Source organism: Thamnophis sirtalis, unplaced genomic scaffold, assembly GCF_051295495.1.
Source record: "Thamnophis sirtalis isolate CommonGarterSnake01/CBP01778 unplaced genomic scaffold, rThaSir2_p1.2 scaffold_12, whole genome shotgun sequence".
Taxonomy (NCBI): Eukaryota; Metazoa; Chordata; class Lepidosauria; order Squamata; family Natricidae; genus Thamnophis; species Thamnophis sirtalis.
The window spans coordinates 30,451,540-30,471,349 of record NW_028261392.1 but is presented as its reverse complement, the minus strand read 5'-3'; the positions used below and the strand labels follow the sequence as shown (position 1 = coordinate 30,471,349).

General features: G+C 36.5%; 1 protein-coding gene across 1 annotated transcript in view; it reads left to right on the top strand.

Moving 5' to 3' along the window:
• The window catches only part of RASA3 (RAS p21 protein activator 3), a 141,085-nt gene that overhangs the window by 71,610 nt on the left and 49,665 nt on the right, over positions 1-19,810 (top strand). The window contains exon 5 of the mRNA XM_087726821.1: positions 3,317-3,393. Coding sequence (XP_087582947.1) covers positions 3,317-3,393 — 77 coding nt within the window. The remainder of the gene's footprint in view (positions 1-3,316; positions 3,394-19,810) is intronic.

Here is a 19,810-nt window from a genome sequence, read left to right as displayed (position 1 = left end):
TAGCTTTTTGTTGTTGTGTGCCAAAAATAAGCGTGCACATGGAGCAACATGCATGTGCGCCTGCATCCCTAATGCAATGTGTTCATGACACCCCTGCCCCCACCCCTTACCCATGTGCTCATGAACCAAATTGCTTCAGCGCTTCCCCCCCACCAGTGCTTCCCCCCTGGCCCTTCGGCCAAGTGTGGCAGGCCGCAGACTGGGTAAATTGCTTCAGCCTGGGGGGGGGGAGGGTGTAGTTTGAGGCCAGGGCAAGGTTCTCTAGGTGAGCGTGGGCAGCGGGCCTGGCAACAAGGACCGCCAGGAAAGCTGCGGGGAAGACAGGGAAGTATGGCAGAGTTGCGGGCCACGTGGAAAGCAGTAGGGAAGCCAGGCAGGGACAGTGGGGGGTGAAGCTATCTAGGCTGCAATTCACAGGCTTACTTAAAATGGCTTTTAACTAAAGTTGAACCCCTGGCTGTTTTAGGATTGGACCACTTCCAGAACACCCCAAATTACAATTGTTCTGGAAGCTTAACTCTCAAAAAATCCAGTTTACTTGGCATGTTCTGGAATTAACATGGAATCCTGAAGTATTTCACCCTGCAATAATGATGTGCACAACCAAAAGCAAGGCTCCAATTGCATTTCTTGTTCTTCTTTCATTCTGGAAACGGACACATGGGAAAATAGCATGTTTTTGAAAGTGAAATGTCTACCATATCCATCTCAGAAGGTTATAGCGTAGATTACTTTTTAAAAGTGTAATAATGTTTTGAACCCTTGAAATGCCTGAGTAATTGTTTGCAATTGTCCTCTCAACATAGCATTGCTAGCAGTCTGCAGAAGCACAAAGATTCAGATTATGTTAAAGTTGAATCCTCTCTCCAAATATTATTTTTGCATTATTCTTTTACGGCAGGTGTACATAGGGAAAAAGTAAAGGAAATAGTTGTGTACGTTGTTCCTCAAAGTTACAGCCATTGCAGTATCCCAATTACCATGTGATCAAAATTTGGACTCTTGGCAGCCCACCCACATTTACAACTTCATCATGTACTTGAACTCAATCCATCTGCCCATCTCACTTTCCTTTAAGTAGTGCAATCATGAAATGCTTGTCTGAAGACCATTTGTTTAATGATGGAAATTCTGGTCCCAATTATGGTCATAACTGAGGGCTGCGTGCAGATAGTCTTCACAAAAAGGTCTCTGGTGAAAAGTGCTGCCCTTCTACCCCCACAGAGATGGAATGGAGATGGGAAAGCATTGCATTTATCCTTTTATCTTCCTTGTAATTACATTTATTTATACAAGGAATGTCCAGAGGAGATTGTCAAACTCAAGACGGCAGCTGTGGGGCACCTAAAAACATGATGGAACTTCAATTGTCCTATTGCAGATACCATCTTTACTTTTTTGACAACCCTTCAGACATTTCTGTACAAGGAGAAAAGTTTATGCTTAACAGATAACAACAACCAAATACAGATTCCTTATTCCTGATATTCTGCATTTCTTCATCTTCCCAAGTTATTGGCAACAATTGATGATAGAGATGGAGAAGATGCAGCATGATGGACATCAGAGTTTCCTAAATGTGGGACATGGCATCTAGTTGTTATTTTGATGGGAAATATTGTTTTCTAATTAGCAATATCTGATTTATTTTATTTTATTATTTATTAACAAAATGTATATGGCTCAACTCACAGTGATTCTATGCAGTTTACAAGACTATAATCCCAAAGAACATCCAATAAACCCCCACTCCCTTTTCACATATGTCTGGATTATATTTTTTTTTTTTGGAGAAGTTTTAATTTTTTAAAAAAGCTACCTGTTTTGAAAAAATAAGTAAAGTCACACTTGAATAAAACTTGAGTTCCATTGACTAGATGGTTGTATCTATGTTGTATTCCAAATTGTTCACTGTCTGCTTCCAAAATATTTGTTTTTCAATTTAAGTGTTTTGGGATTTCCCAGTACAGTAATTTCTGATCCATCTCCTAACTATGTTTGACCCAGTTTAGCTTTTCTAAGATGAGTTAAAGTCAGATAGGTGTTGCTGGCTGCTTGTGACTTTTGGAGGAAAAAAGGTGCATTTAAAATCTACTAAAACTGAAATCTGTTTAGCCCAGCTGTTTAAAATCTTGAATGCAGGCCTATTTATAATTGTTATATATGAGTAATAATAGTACTTCCCTTTTCTTATTTTGAAAAGGAAGGTGTTTTGAAAAAAGTGCTTTTTAATATTCTGTACCATCATGTCTCATGCTTGATGACTGTTAGTAGGCTTTTGAAAATTTATTTTGATGGCTAGTTTCGTAGTTTTCCCCTAGTGCTTGACATTTTCATGCTGCGGTTTTTATTCCTGTCGGGTCTCACAAAGGATTTTGCTAAATCAACGGTAAACTCATATATACATGATAGTGTTTCATAACATACGGGGGATGGAAGTTGTGAAATAAACTCTTTTATAGGTAACCAAATAGACTTTTTTCCAGGCTGAAAAACATAGAAAATATGCTATCCATTTCTCTGAGATAAACTACCTTTAGAAACTGCTCTCACAATGTACATTATGTACTTAATGTTAGGGGAAAATTTCCAAAACGTTTTCATCAGAGAACATAGATAAAACTCCCCAATTTGTCCGTAGATGACAATGTTCTTGGATGGAGAATTTCTAGTCATGCAGATTAGGCTCTGGTCTAGGTTGTGCAGAGAAGCAATATTATATTGCATCAAACACTGTCTGGGATTTTGCAGGGAAGAAGAAATAAGCACATGCTGTAGTTGTTTTCCATTTTTGGAGATATAAAATCAAAATTTTAAAGTCTATTCTTTGTGCTCTGTTTCTGGATGTTTAATTTGTTTGCTTGAGATGATAATTGGCTCAGTATGGATTATGGGCGTTTCCTGATCATGAACATGAGTGTCATTTATTCTTAATTCTTTATGGGCAATTTAGAGGCATATATTTAATAATTTATAATTAATTTACAGTATATATATATATATATATATATATATATATATATATATATATATATATATATATATGTAAACATTTAATACATATTTAATTTACAGCAATTTAGAGGCATATATAATCACATTTTTTATTTAAACTGTTGAATTGAAGTAGCATGATTATTTGTCTTGAAACTATATCTCTGTTGATTTCCCTCCTTTCATTATTTATTTGATAGGCTGATTGATGCTGGATTGCAAGATTTCATATTATCCATCAATAACCTCAATATTTTTGTATTTTTTATCAATCACATTTGTATACATATAGTCTTATTTTTTTTGCAATTTTACTTTTCAGGGAAAAGTCCATCTAGAATTGAGGCTAAGTGAAGTCATAACTGATACTGGTGTGACTTGCCATAAACTTGCTACACGGTAGGTATCCCTGATATTTGATAATATTTATCCACACTAATGTTTCAATAACCGTGAATATGTATCCTAATATAGACCAAAGGAATACACCTTTCAAATAATTTGGCAAAAGTACAGTTTCAAAATTCAAGCAGGATTGTCAACTAGTTTTTTCATGAATATGAGAAACCATCTTTTTGAATGGTTCAAAAACTATTAATCTGATGGAGTGAGTGGAAAATATCCACTTGAATGAGTAGCCAGAAATATTTTTTGGGATCCCAGGTCTACATAAATCACATTATATATATATAATAGGAATATATCTTTTCAGTTAATATTTTTTTTTAAAAAGTAAACTTGCTTTGGATGAAACCTACATTTTACAAGCTGCAGCAGAATTACATCCTTTAATTGGCATGTTAACCAGCACATAATCTGTTCTGCAGCATAAACAGCATAGTGGTATTACATAGCATAATAATTGCCATATGCTACCAACTTAGATTTTTGCATCATTAGGAAACAAATAAAGGAAGATTTTTAATTTTTTTTGCCACAGCCTTTCTTTAGGGCTATTGGGTAATCCATTTGGGCAGTGAAGGAAGAGAGAACTAAAAGAGGATAGAAGTACTTCTGTTTCCTTTTCCTATACTCTTCTTTAAAAAACCTCTTCCTTTATTCTGAAAACTGAATTTGAACAATATGGATTTGAAGTGTAATCACCAACAATCTAAGTGTGACAAAATGGGTGTAATTCTTTAATGGAAGTTCTAAAAAGCAAACTCATTGCTTAGTTTAGGAAAAGGCATTGTTCTATTCAATAAGTGATCAACAAATCTAATAATTAACAACTTTTACTTCAGATAGCTTTTCTTATTTTAGCAGGGATAAATCTCTGAATGATCTTTCCTTCTTTCTGGGTTTGGAGGGTTTTTTTTAAGCTATTAATGTTATTCATGTTTTTGAATGCAAGACACCAAACTATGCAGTCAATAAAAAATGGACTATTTTTTTAAAAAGAGACATGATTTTGAAAAAAAATGTTCTTTTTTCCATTTCTTAAGTATAAGTTGGAATAGTAAACTCATATGAGATCTCTGATAATGTTATTTTTGGTTAGAGATATCTACATTGTATATACATTCTGAATTTCCCAGGAACATTAGAAGATAAGTATCTTTCCTAGAAACTCATAACTTGACTCTCTCCGGAAAATCAGGAAATGCTGATGGGGAAATAAGCCAGGCTATCAGCTTTTCTTACATGAACCAAAACTTCTGTTACTATTCTTCTGTTAAATAAAAGGCATAGATTGTAGCAGTTTTGGTGATGTCAGCAGTAATTCTGATAAGAATTACATTTCTCAATCAGGCTATAAAATCATCTGAGAAGAGCTATGGTACAGTTTGTTCTAAAGTATGGTCAGAATTGCAGTGGAGTGTTCCCCCTCATTATGATTTTAAGAACTACAAAGTGTTCCGTTAAGTGTTGCTCTGTCTTAAGATAATCCAAGGAGAAGTTCATTGTGTCTGAGAGTTGCCTTTCACAATCTGCTTGTTGTCCAAGTTGAGGTGGACTATAATTGTCTTCATTACTGGATCGGATGCCAAAAATGGCCTTTGGAATTATACCAGTCTGGAGGGCACAAAATTAGGCAAGGTTGTATTTATTGGCCTATACTGTGTAAGGTTTTTTTTTAAATGTTACATGCCATTGTGTAATTTCGTTATCAATATCTTTCTGCTTTGTTATTATATCTTATATCTCCGTTTTAATCTCCATTTTAAGACTAGTGAGAAAATTTAGCAGGCAGATCATAGTCCTCTTTAAGTAGACACATTGGATGCGTAGAAGAGACTCTATTCTCTTCAGGAGGCATCACTTAATCCTGACATTCATGAAAACTAAGTTACAGTGATCAGATGACATTTTATAAAGATACCAACTAGTAGAAACCACAGTTGCTGTTGACGACACACACCCTTCCTTTTTCTCCTACTTTTGACATTTTTGTATTTGTTCACTTCTTTTTTTAATCACGAATGAAATGGCTCGATATCTAGAATGGATGTGAAAATCTAGTTCAAATAACAGATAGAAGGAAAAGCCTGGGAAGCAAACCCAGTAGGGCAGTTTGGAAGCCTTGAAGTGTAAGGTGTAAAGTGTAAAGTTTTACTTAAACTGGGCACACATGTAAAATAAACCATAGGCAACATGTTGAATGGCCACACAATGGTTGATTTCTAGAGTCTTTTATTTTCATCAACATAGATATTTTGATGCAAGCTTTTTTTCTCAACCACTGCTGAGAACAAACACTGTGTGGCTTCATTTTCTGTCCAAAAATGTATCAGTTTGAGAGGGGAGCAAATGTCTCACTAGTTACTGAGATATTTATTTCTCTATCTCTATATGGTACTTTGCCAGGTCTGTTTTATATTTGGACTAAATTGTTTTTGGCCAGTGTGGATGTATTGTTTCCAGTCCCTTAACTTTATGTACAAGATAGAGAAATGCTACACGCATTGACGTTTTCCTTTCCAGTGGGAGCAAGTTCCTCCAACTAGCATTAACCATTATGCAAACCCAGGCATGGTTAAGATTTCCACATACTGCCTTGGTACTAGTACAGTCATAGAGACATACAGTACCCGTGTACTCTCATCTCATTCTCTGGGTTCAACAAATGAATCAATTTTTCCAGGTCAATTGTGACAGGAACCTGTCCATCCTGGCTCCTGAGCTCAAGCTAATCACTTCCCATAGAAGTTGATTGTTTCAGATCTTTGAAGCACAACTAAGTAGTATTAAGGTAGTGGTCTGATAAATTTGGGTATTTCCCATCCTCCCTAAATGATAACCATTTGCACTGAACTAACAAACCTATGAAGAATAATTATTGTCCCAGATTACTAGGGGCAATATGCTGACTCTAAACCTCTTAGAGAGGGCTGTAAAGCACTGTGAAGCAGTATATAAGTCTATATGCTATTGCTATTGTCACAGTATTGAAGTCTGGAGCACTGGTTTACAAATCTTTTAGAGACGAGGGAGGAGAAATGGTGATATGGAAGTAACAATGTTCTTTGGGTTTCCCACTGTTTCTTGCATCTTTCCTATTTCTCCTTCCCATTTTTATAGTATATTATGTTAATTCATTTAAGTCCAACATGTATGTTCCTTAGATGATTGACAGTACGTGTGTAGCATTTCTTTACATTTATTTGCAAGTTGGGTTTGTGGTTTTTGGGTATATGTACTTGCAAGATGGGTTTGTGGGTGGATTTCTCTATATATGCATACTCAGTGTCCTTGCTGGTGTGAATGAACATTCCCCTCTTCATTCCTATCACTTTAGATGAAATATTTCTTAGGAATATTTTTATACATATAGCAGTTCATGAGGAAAAGACAGAGAAAATAACTGAAGAATTTTATTTTGCAAAATGATGGCGGTACAGCAATGCTACAATAGCATATCCCATTTTCCTGCATATGTACATTCAGAAAAGGCCAGGATATGTATTACTAAGATGAATTTCTAACCTGTACATCAAGTTATTCTCCTACATCCCAGCCCTAGAAAAAACAGAGAGAAACATGGCTTGGAATCCACTAGCCAACACCCAGAAATTTTCAGATTCCTGAATCTCACCTTGTAACTGTATGATGGAGAATCAATACATCACAACAGAATAGAAACAATAAATAAATAAATAATATAATAATCTTGCTGTCTTTGATATGAAAAAGTTTTAATAATAAATTCCATATTAAATCAATGAAGTTAAATCTCTACATGTAAAAAGGAGGTTTTTTTTTAAGGAAATAAGGAATGTAGGAAAAATGAGACATCATTTACAGAATTAGAATTCATAAAAAAAATCAATGCAGTTAACCCAATTATTTATTAATACAGTTAATATTCTTAATATTCAGTATATAATCATCATTCATTACAGAAAATGTAATTGAAGGATAATTGAAAGTTAGCCTCCTTGGGGAGAGTAAATTAAAAAGAAATTCTATCAAGGATGTCTTTAGTCTATCAAGAAAATCAGAAATTATTTGGAGGACAAATTCATCTTTCTAATGACTGTTAAATATAAATGTTAAATATACAATTTCATATTCACCTGTGGTATAGTATAAATGGGATTATCGGGAAGAGATTTTCTGTTAAAGAAAAGCTAGATTCTATCTATTCATGACACTCGGTACTGGGCAAGTTAACAGATGCAATTGTGGCTCAATCATGCTTTACCAAAACCTAGGTATGTGTCCTATTACCTGAGAAATAGCTGGAGAATCTGGGTCCTTTGTGATAAAAAATATGGAACTAAGTTAGAATAACGGTATCAATCCATATTAAGCAGTTACTTGTGCTCCCAAAATACAGTTGCTATGAGCAATTGAATTCTCGCACATTTGCTGCTACCATTTTAGGATGCAGTGTTATATAGAGATGGATATAAGCAATTTTCACAAAACCTTAGCAGAAATGGATGATTAGCACTGAATAATTTCAGGGACAAAACATATTTTATTAAGTATTAAGATGAAATGAGTTGAAACAAAATAATTAGTTTCAACTCATATGTCTATGTATTCTTCCTTTCTCTGCCTCAAAATAGCATACATTTTGGCCTAAATAATTAACTTGTTGCTTGAACAAACTAATAGATACCGGAAATTCCCATGCACTTATCACTTTAACAGTGAAAAAGAGCCTTAGTGGAGATGGGAGATTTATCTAAAAATCAGATATGGTATATCTGTCTACATTTTCTTGGAAAGGAAACATGTCATCCAAATGGAAACCATTATGAAGGACAAAGAAACAACTTGGAAGCAATAGAAAATGAACACACTCCAAAATTAACCCTGTTGTATAAGGCAATACAGATGAAAATGCAAAAAATGTACTAGTTTTATCTTTCTAGGCTTCCCTTCTCTGTTTATGTCTTATCTGTGGCTCCAATCTACTGCCAGGGCACTTCTCATATAATGTTCATGTTTATCCTATGCTTATGACTTTATTTTATTTTTTTAAATCCCTTTTCAGCTTTACAAACCTACACAAAGTTTTGGGGAATGTGGGGTCTTAGGTGTTCTCTGAGCTTAAATATTTTCTTGCAGACATTTCATTACCAAACTAGGTAACTCATTTGTGTACTGTGGTTGCACAAACACATTCCTCATTGCAACAATGTGATGTGGTGATTGCTGAGGGCCCAGGAATGCTCCCAGTTTGCAATCCTGATTTTTCCAGTCAAGGACTCTTCTATCTAGCGCAAACTTCACCCTAGTCTCTAGCTTTTACAGTACCAACAACATTCTGTTTTGTCTACATTTCATTTCAGCTTCTTAGCCTCATCTAGCCCTTTACTGAGATTAGGCAATATTGAAGAGTAATGATTGCTACCTTGGAGTTAGCAAGTACAGGTGGTCCTCAACTTACAACAGTTAGTTTAGTGAGCCAAGTTACAATGGCACTGAAAAAAGTGACTTATTACTATTTTTCACAGTTATGACCATTGCAGCATCCCCATGGTCAAGTGATTTACATTTGAATGCTTGACAACTAACTCACATGTATGATGGTAGCAGTGTCCTGGGGTCATGTGATCACCTTTTGCAACCTTCTGACAAGCCAAGTCAGTGGGGAAACCAGATTCACTTAACAACCATGTTACTAATTTAACAACTTGCAGTGATTCACTTAACAAAAGTAGCAAGAAAAGTCATAAAATGGGGCAAACCTCACTTAAAAAAATTCTTACTTAGCAACAGAAATTTTGGGCTCAAATGTGATTGTACATTGAAGACAACCTGTAGGGAGTAGCAGAGGTGGGTGCTATCAGTATACTGATGGCTGAAAACTCTTCATAGATTTCTGCGATGTTTCCACATAGTTTTAAAAATTATCATATTTTTATTATATTATTTTGAAATATACAAAATACATAACATTATTTCAATAAAGTAGTATTTTTACAATATTGTCTAAATATAATTAACACTGATGTTTAGATAACTTAAGACTACTGAAGATAAAAAAAGATAGAACTATTATATTAGAATTAATCATAATTTATATTGTCAATGTTAAGGAGCATAAAATTATTTAGCTTGTTTATTCAAATTTGAATCCAACATTAAAAAGCCTGCAGACTGCATCAAAATATTTGTTGTGACAATATAGGTTTCTGTCTTAAGCGGATTACTTAGTATTAAGGTCTCTTCTATATTATTACTTAATATTATTTGTTCATGTTGCAAAAAAGAGATGAATTTGTAAATTTGGCAATTAAAAAATGAAAAAGAAGAGTAATATGAAGGAAAAAGAAAAAAAGGACTACTTAGTTTCTACCTTCTCCCAGTTTGGGCTTTTGCTAATTTACAAGATTTATAAACATTTGGGGCCCCTGGGAAGCAAGCCTGCAAATGTTTGTGTTTGCTGTGATGCACTGTATATGTGGGAACTATTTTTGCTTAAATTTGGTTTAACTTCTGTTGTGAATATATACTGTTAATTTTACCATTGCTGTATATTCTCCAAGTTTACGTTCCCAATCTGATGCTGTTGGAATTCTATCCTCCTTCCAGTGTGGGGAAATTTTTATTCTCTCTACTATGAATAGGTATCTCATTAAATTATGACAGAGAACTTAAAAGTACATTTTATATTTTATAAACAGACAAACAAAAAATTAAAATTAGTCTTTCGTCAAATATACCATTATGCTAGTAAAAAGATACATACAGACAATGGCAATTGGCATAGGAGAAATCAGGATTTGAGAGGCCATTGAATCCAGCTCCTTGTCAGGGCTGAATTACAGATTAAACATCCTTGACAGATGGTCTGTCTCACTTCTACTTGAACACATTCAGTAAAGGGAAACTGCCACTCTTCCAGATAATTTATTCTACTACCAAACTATTTTTATGTTGGGAAATTCGTTTTTGACATTCACTTCCTGTAAGTTAAATCCATTATTCCACATCTTGCACTCTTGAGCAATGCAAAACAAGAATTAACTTTCTATGTAACATCTTTCTGGTATTATAAAAGTGCTGACTGGGACACTTTTAGCTTTCCCATGATTTGGAAATAGCTATTCTGTTGCCTAAAACTGAACTTTCCTTTTTTACAACTATTGCTAACTCATATATTGTATCTAGTAAACATTCGATAAAAATTCTTCACAAGCAGAGGTGGGTTGCTACCAGTTCGCACCAGTTCGGTAGTGATATTTTGGCCTTGGTCGCCTGAACTGGCAGTGACCCAGGCTGGCCACACCCCAAACCAATTCCCCGGTTGCTGATGCCGTTGCCGGCATCTTTTTTAGTAATTGTTTTTAATTTTTAATTTTATTTTAATTGAACAAAAACAAAAAAGAATCATCCCTCATTACATCTTGTATAAAGCGTGTCAATTGGTTACAGATAACTTTTGTGCATTTCTTCCACAGTTATTACTTATAGTTCATATTAGATTATACACTTTAAGTCAAAAATCTTGGTATATCTTACTATCAATGTACACAATTCTCATTTGGCTACAATTATTTGAACATGCTTTTACCTCAAATCATTCATACTTAAAGACACAACCACATAATGGCATTCATTAGCTATTTCAAAAAATCCTCCAATAACATTACACCTTTATAGCATCTTTTAAATAAAAGTCAATTAATAAAGTTTCTAAGCCTTTCCCCCCCTTTCCCCCCCAACTCACTGATTAAAATTTATATCCAACTTACTTTTGCCAATACGATAGAGTCTTTTTCCCAAGTCACAATTTGCAATTTATATCCAAATTTCTTTTGCTAGATTACCATACATGTATATATCATTAAGCTGTATCCATTATCATTTCCTTATTGTTATTATAGTTAATTAATTGTTAGCGAATAAACATTTGATAACAATCTAAAACAATTCAAGAGTTACAGAATTCCTACTTATTAATCACCAAAATCAACTGATTTTTTATTAGCAACTTTCATTATCAACCAATATCTTTCCAGTAACAAAAAATCTTATTTCTATTGCCAATTGTGGTGTAAGTCTTCTTTTTATCTCCTTTATAAGGTTTTTATAGACTTCTCTCCGCACTTTGAACTCACTGTTTAGGATTTATATCCAAGTTACTTTTGCCAATACCATAGCATGTATATATTGTTGAACAATGTCCATTGACATTTCCTTGTTGTTACTATAATTGGCTAAAAATCATTTACTATTTATGTTCCATCTCCTCTCATCAGAGCCCCCTCCAAAAAAACCTTGCACCTTTATAACAAGATCTAAATGAAAATTTGTTAATAAAATTTATAGGTCTTTTTCCCAAGTCACAATTTACAATTTATATCCAAATTTCTTTTACTAAATTGCCAATACATGTATATATCATCATGCTGTATCCATTATCATTTCATTATTATTATTATGGTTAATTAATTGTTAGCTAGTAAACATTAAATAACAATCTAAAAGAATCTAAGAGTTACAAAATTCCTACTTATTAATCACCAAAATCAACTAATTTTTTATTATCAACTTTCATTGTCAACCTGTATCTTTCCAATAACAAAACAGTCTTATCTCTCTTGCCAATTGTGGTATCAGTCTTCTTTTTATCTCCTTTATAAGGTTTTTATAGACTTCTCTCTGCACTTTGTTGCTTGAAGGGTCTCTCAGATAATCTTGTTGCCCACCAGTTGCTACTAAAATTAGCTTGTCTTTAATTGTCAATCTTGATTCTGAAAAAAATTCTCTTCTTATGTCTATCATCATTAGTATTTTTTTCCTTCTGTGTCCTGGAATCTGGGGTAGAACTCCAATTCGTCAAATTCCCTTTTCCATATTCTCTTCTTTCCACTTTCACCCACATTTGCTCCATTAATAAATTCATTTATTTTCTTATCTTTATCTTCTATATCTTCATTCTCCCCTTTAATTTTTGGGGCTCCAACCCCATCACCTTTTGCTGTGAGGAAGACTAGTCTTTCCAACTTCTTCTCAATTCTCCCATATCCTTCCAATAGATTTTGAATTCTAGCCAAGATATTTTGGAATTTCATCTAAGTATTGATTTATGTTTCCAAAACTCTAGCCTTCCAAGCCTCTTTTATTTTTTATTTTAGATTGACTTGAACACAAGTTCTTTTATGCTCTTCAAAGGAGAAAGGTTCTGTTCCCCCCTTTCTTTCCTTCCCCTGCCAAAATAATTCTCAGAGGCACCTGTGAAAACAATTCGTGCCCTTAGTTCTTTATCAGTTTCTGTAAACAAGTTGCAAACCCTTCAGCCACAAAGTTAGTGAAATCAAATAAGGAAAGAAAAGAGATATGTTGTTTCAAAAACCCTAGCCTCTGACCTCCAAGTGGCAGTTAATTTTCACCTTCTAATATTTATCTCTGGCTTATAGGGAACCAAGTTCTTTAGATTTCTTTTAATGTGATTTAATAACAAGTAGTAGGAAGAATTGTTAAAATAAGAAGGAAGGTTTTAATTCAGAAGTCAAAAAATAAAGCAACAAGAAGCAGAAAAAAAAATCAATCTGTTCACTTTAAGAGGAGAGATGAAAAACGTTACGAGCACTTCAATCTACAAAAAATAGTTACAAAGAAAAAAAAACTTTCTACAGCAATCCAAATAGGATTATTTTCGCCACTCAGTTCTTTTACTTAAGGATCTAATTTGGCTTTAAAGAAACATTTCTTTGGGCAGTCTTTAGCAAAATAGAAAAAATACCTCAACAGATGGACTCACTCTCTCTTTTCACTTCCTTCCTTCCGGAGCGTCCTGATTTCATCAGCCTGGGGGCTGCCTGTTTACCGCCAGCTTGAAGCACTTCCCTTGGGTCTATCAGGGATTTTGTGACATCCCTGAGACCAGCAAGGCTTTGTGTTCATGATCACCATCTCTGCGGGACGGTTTAGGTCTCAATGGACCATCCAGCAGCAAAAGTGTCAACGGTGGTCTCGGAGTATTGAGACCGCACATTGTGACATCACGACGTGGCTCCTCCTTCTCTCCTAGTAATTTTTTTATGTTCTGCGCAAAGTGCGCATGAAGCAAACCTGCAGCAACCCACCTCTGTTCACAAGTATTGATGAACCAAGTATCTCCCATTCTAAATGTGTACATTTATTGTTCATTTCTTAAGTGAGGAAATTTGCACTTGCTTCTGATAAATTTTATCTCTTACTTTGAGCCAGTTTCTCTAACTTTTTAAGATATATACATTTTATTTTTTCTTTCTAAGGTATTACTAGCTATCACATTTGGTGCAAATTTGATAATTATTACTTCCACCAAAATGCCAGTCCTTGACTTTTCCTCAAGAACTTCTACAAGCTTATATTTTCCTGTTTGCTCTAAAATAGGAACAAATATAGCAGATTTCAACTCAAACTCCTGTTCTTTTATTTTACAGCAGAAAGATTTTGTTTTGTATTCTCTTTTCAAGCTCCCAAAATAGCCAAATATGTAGAGTTCACTTGAAGGAAAAAAATTATTAGAAACTCCACTGTTTACTTTTTCTGTTCATTTGCTCAGTGAGTGCATTCTCTGGAATGTGGCTACCTTATATTCCTCACGTAATCTCTGTTTACTCACCAAGAAATGGATAGTCCTTCATGGATATGCTTAGGAGATTGCCTTATTATCCTTCATAGATGAGTTATAATCCCTCAGATCATACAGTTTGTTTATTGTGTTCCTCTTTTTCTTGTCCTCTTTCCTCTTCATACATTCAGTAAATTTCCCTAAGGATGATCTATAATATCACTGTATGTTTAAAAGTATATACCAGTAGTTGCTTTAATTGGGATTAGGGAAGTAGACTCTAATAATTCCTTCTGTTTAATATTCCATGGGTTCTTACTCTCTTACTATTCTTGAAAATTAACTACGGTAAACAAATTTTAACAAATTTAACAGATATTGAAGATGTATTGTTTTTCATTAAATGACACTAAAGTCAAATCATTTGATTTTCTTATAACATTGCTTTGACCTCTTTGTATTTCTTTACTATTAACCATACACTAAAAATTCCAGTGTTTTACATCTCCTCCTGTTTCCAGTATTATAATAGGTTGCTATCTTAATTTAATGAGAAATCTTTAACCTAACTTATGCAACTAGTATTTTCATTTGTTAACATTTTATATGTCACGTTCACTTTCTAGACTTACACAATTACCTTGTTTTTAAGGCTAGCTGACTAAAGCTGCTGCGTAGCCTTTTTTTTGCCCCTTCATTCTAAATATTTGGAAACATCACTTCCTTGTTCATGAATTATTAACTTGTGCAAAAAGAGTTTTAAGTATGACGTGAGATTTTACATATAAACAGAAATGCCGGATCTTCCGTTGCTTTTTAAAAAACATAAAAGTCATTCTTTTGACATCTCTTTATACATTAGCATTCATTAAAATTCTGATCACGTCTTCGCTGGAGAAAATGGAATCTGGGTTTTTATAGTAACAAATATGAATGGAAGGATTTTCTGAATGGTCTTTTTCTTAAAGAAAAGAAAAGAAAAGCTTGGAGCACTTTCACAATCGACTCATAAAACAATTCAGCTACTAATGAATTGACTCTCTGTCTTAAGACCGCATTATAAGTGACAGGTTTTTCCCCTCTGCTTCCTCTACTAAGTATCCCAGCTGGTGTTTTACAAACTCAAAGCATCATTCTGAGAGACGCTTCATGATTTATAACACAAGATTGGTTCCTGTGAAGCCATTAGGGATGAATTGCTTCTTGTCAATGATTATTTGAAAGGCATTCCTGTATCTGTCTCAAAGCATATGTGAAGGAACACTTGTCCAGCAAATGCAAATTTCAGGGACACAGTTTCTTCATGTTTTTCAAGCATAATGGATGTGTCCTTCAAATATTGCTTCAGATAATAAAATAGCTACAATAGAGGATTATTATTTCCTGAATGGGAAAAAGGCATAAATCATGGCTTGTAAGCTAATATCCGGTGATTCTCAGATCATAGTTTTCACTTACATAAACAGTCAACAACCACTCAGTTTCAAGGTCCCCTAGCATAAGACAATTACAGGTAGTCCTCAAGTTATGAACATTCACTTAGCGAATGTTGAAAGTTATGACATCCCTGGCAAAAGTACTTACGACCGGGTCCCAAATTTACATATGTTGCAACATCACGGCGATTGTTCGCACTTACAAACTGACCGCAGAGATGCTGCAACATGTTACTTTGGTGCTGTGCCTGAGAATTTTGCGCTGCCCACGCTTGCCCCATTCTCTTGGGTGCCGGAGCCGTTGCCCAGCCAGGCAGAATCCTTGCCCAGCCAGGTGGAGACATGCCTGGCTGGCCTCTCCCCTTTCCTGATTGATTGAAAAAACGTTCAGTCAGACCTTCCAACTTCGCAAGATCTTATTTTTTTTTGTATGGAGTTGGAAGGTCTGATTGAAATTTTTTTTTTAGTTCCACAAACTTTTTTTTGGTTTCTCTGCACATTTCTTCTGTTTGCAACATGGCTTTTCCATTCCTCCAGCAAAAGAAGAGCATTTTAAGCTGCAGGGAAAAATGTGATGGAGCTGGAAAGCAGGTTTGTTTAGGAGCTAACTTCTGTAGACTTTCAGAAAGCCAAGGTTTATCTTGTGGGAAAGCTTTTTAATCTGTCCCAAAGTGGGGACAGAGTTGTTTGGGCTACTATAATTTGTCATGGGCTTTAATACTATTTCCCAGATAAAAGCTCCAGTCCCTGATTAAAATGCCTGGTATGAGCACTTTGATTCGATGCTGTAAGATTAATCAGTTAATCGTTCCAATGAGCCAGTGAAGCTTTCAGACATAACAATGGTCTTTTCAAGTGCTTGGTTGTCAGGAAGGATGGCTCCATTTTTTAAGTGGCATGGCCAAGAGCAGCGGTCAGGCAAAGGAAGGTATTCCTTGTTCCATTCTTGCTTGGAGAGGAACCAGGATTACCTGGTATTTGCTTGCCTAATAGTCACAAGGCAACGAAGCACAAAGAGCAGCTTCACCCATACATTTGAGGTCAGCCTCCCACCCTCCCTGGGCTGCCTCTGGTTCCAGATTACAGGGAGGGGCTGGGAATAAAGCTGCAAGGCATTGCTGCTCTCTGCACCTGTGCAAAAACTCCATTTAGGAGCTCTTGCAGCAAGGCCATAGGGAGGAGACAAAGAATTGGGCCAGCCAAGCCTCATTCCTTCTGATCTAGAAGCTAGACTGGGCAGCTAGCTTCCTCTGGGTGGTTTCTTTCCGTTCATGTCCAAACAGGAGCAAGTGCAACAAAGCAAGGGGAGCTGGGTGGTGGAGTACCAAGCTCTCCAGCTCCGTGGCGGCAGAGAAATGCAACACAGCTGGAAAGCAGGTTTGTTTAGGAGCCCCTCTTGCAATTTAGCAAAGGAATGCTTTTGGCCAGCAAAGGGAGATGGGTGATACACCAAGCTCTCCAGCTCCGCGATGGCAGTGAAACACGACTGAGCTGGAGAGTAGGATTGTTTAGGACCCCTCTTACAATTTGGAGGAGTGCTTTTGGCAAGTGAGGGGAGTGGGGTGATTGCAGGCCATCTTCTCCAGCTCCTTGGTGGCACAATTTGTGAAACCCGGGCAGGTTCAGCACTTCAGTAAGTGGCTGAGCAGGGCTACACTCAGCAGGGAAGGGGAGAGACCAGTTTGGCGCTTCTCTGCCTGGCTAGACAAGGACTCCGGCACCCAAGGCCACATAAGATGTGAGTTTGGGAAGTGTGGGGTTCTCAAATGTGGCACCAAAGGTAAATTAGTGGTTGATGATGGGGTGAGAAGGCAAGGCCAAAGCAGCTTGGAACCCAAAGGGGTGGAAAAAAGAAAATAAGGTCTCTCAAGGGTGGGGGGAGGCGTTTGGTGGCTGAATGCAGTGGTGCCCCTCCGCTAGCTCCCCCCTGGCCTTCACTACCTTGAGATACCTCATGTGCACTTAACGACCCACACATTTGATTAGTGAATGCTTGGACAAAAGCAGGGAGTGATCATGTTCAAGTTATGTGATTCACTCCTACAAATCCTTGGGCTACAAATGTAATTGACATGCTCCATTACATTTGTAACTTGAGGATTACCGGTTCCTATAAGTTGTGGAAAGGGCAGAAGGAAATTGCTATGAGTTTGAACTACTATGGATATCAGAGCCACTTGCACCTTCACACTGGCAGTGTTCAGTCACCTGTTTTGTTTAGTTTCATGCTTGTTGGTAATGAAGATTTTTAACTAATGAAACTGTGCCTGAGAGACTTTTGGAAGTTCTAACCTAAAAAATTCATTGAGCTATGTAAAGAGAGCCAAGGTGGCGCAGTGGTTAAATGCAGCACTGCAGGCTACTGCTAGATCAGCAGGTCAGCGGTTCAAATCTCACCGGCTCAGGGTTGACTCAGCCTTCCATCCTTCCGAGGTGGGTAAAATGAGGACCCAGATTGTTGGGGGCAATATGCTGACTCTCTGTAAACCGCTTAGAGAGGCCTGAAAGGCCTATGAAGCGGTATATAAGTCTACTGCTATTGCTATTGCTATTGCTGTGTTTAAATGCTGAGATGGTCAGAAGAGCCTGAGAAATTGGATGAAAGAGGGAGAACTAGACTTTCTTGATTCACAAGAAATTTGAGAATATTGTTCTCCAAACTGGTATTTCCAGAGGAGGTGGGAAAGACTGGAATAAAAAAAGCATTACTACAGAACTTATAATGGATTTCTTTCTCTCCAGGTAGGATCTGTTTGGGACAGCCTATGATGATTTCTGTCAGAGCTAAACTACCTGTGAAGCAATACTTCCTTTTCCTGCAGCTGTTCAGTTTCTAGCAGTCAAATAGTAGTCTCAGTTGACTAATGCCAAAGCCAGGCATTAAAACAGCTTCCTCCAGTTTGTTATTCTCACATTTTGCTTACCTTGGCATGAAGACTAGCTGTTTTTGAGGGATATATCCCCATAGTGTCAACTTAGAACCAACCTTTATTGTTCTGGTTTGGAAATTATATTTTTGATCTTCTTCCAACAGAAAACTTGTCAACTTGCCTCTAGGTGATTACAGGGGAAAGCCCAGAGATGACCTGGTTGGGGAAGGAATCTGTACAATTCCAGTTGGCCCAACTAGACTATGGAGGAAATGCCTCCTCATCATCTGGCTTCTGGATGTTGTGCCTGCAGGGCCATTTTGGATTTGGCTGTAAAAGAGAATGGACAACTAGTCTTTTTCTTTTTACATTGCAATCCATGAGATTGATAGCTCTGTCACCCAGGAGTCCTGCTATTTGGGAGATCACAAAAAAGAGAAAGTACCTGAGACATACAAGCACACAAAAACCACTCATTTTCTTGGGAGAAATTGTGTTCAGGAGTAAGAAAGAAAATAAAGATCTGGTGATTTAATAACACTGACAAGTCTCTGATTCAGGCGTCTCAGCTTTGAATTTCAAATCAGCTCTTCCAGTTGCTTGCAGTTTAATTGGAGAATAAAATGGTCAGTGAAATGGAAGGTTAATATACCTGTCAAACAATCCCCTTTCCTTCCAAAAATTAGTGCCTCAACCCCCAATTCCATTCAATGATATATAGTGGAGATATTGGTGTTTCTTTTGTCACTCATCTATGATGCTGGTTAAAAGAATGACTGGAAGCCCATCATTGCTGATCTAAAACTACTCAACATTGTATGAGCATAGCAACATCACCAGGCTAGTTACTGAAGCACAACAAAGGCAGGCTGTGAGGCCAGTAAAACTGATAATACACTTTCCTCTTAATTGAAGGACAGAAGGAGAACGTAAGAACATGGTTTTGAGAATGACCTCAACTGCCATCAACCTTAGGCAGCATCAGGGTTAGGAGGTAGCAGTTGTAACTTAATAGAGTTTAGTCAAGAAAGACCATGTTCTACTTATTATTACAAACTTGCAAATAAAATATCGTTAGTACCCGATGGTTCTGCAACACATTTGGGGTTAATAGAAAACGAGTCCGATTAGGAAGCAGAACTGGTTTCTTCGATGGAATTCTTTTTGCTAATGTGAGGAAACATTAGAGATTTGCTGAAGAGCCTATTATACAGTGGCCAAATAGTCTCTGGAGAGACCATTATTTGATTCCCCAGATTCTGTAATCTATTGATTTCATTCTGCGTTGATGTAGCGCCCATGAGGCACATGAGTGATCTTCTCATCTCCCTACCAGCAAGGATGCTACAGTTGTGGTGCTGCTTCACATGTAGGTGAGATGGGAGCAGAGTGCTGTTGCAAAGAAAATTCCACACCATGAATAAAGACAGAATGATACCCACGCTCTCTCTCCTGTTCCCTCCCTCCCTTACTTCCTCCTAATAGTTTTTCTTAAATGCCACTCTATTCAGAGAGAGTGAGCCCGGAATGCAGTGAGTCAGGAAGTG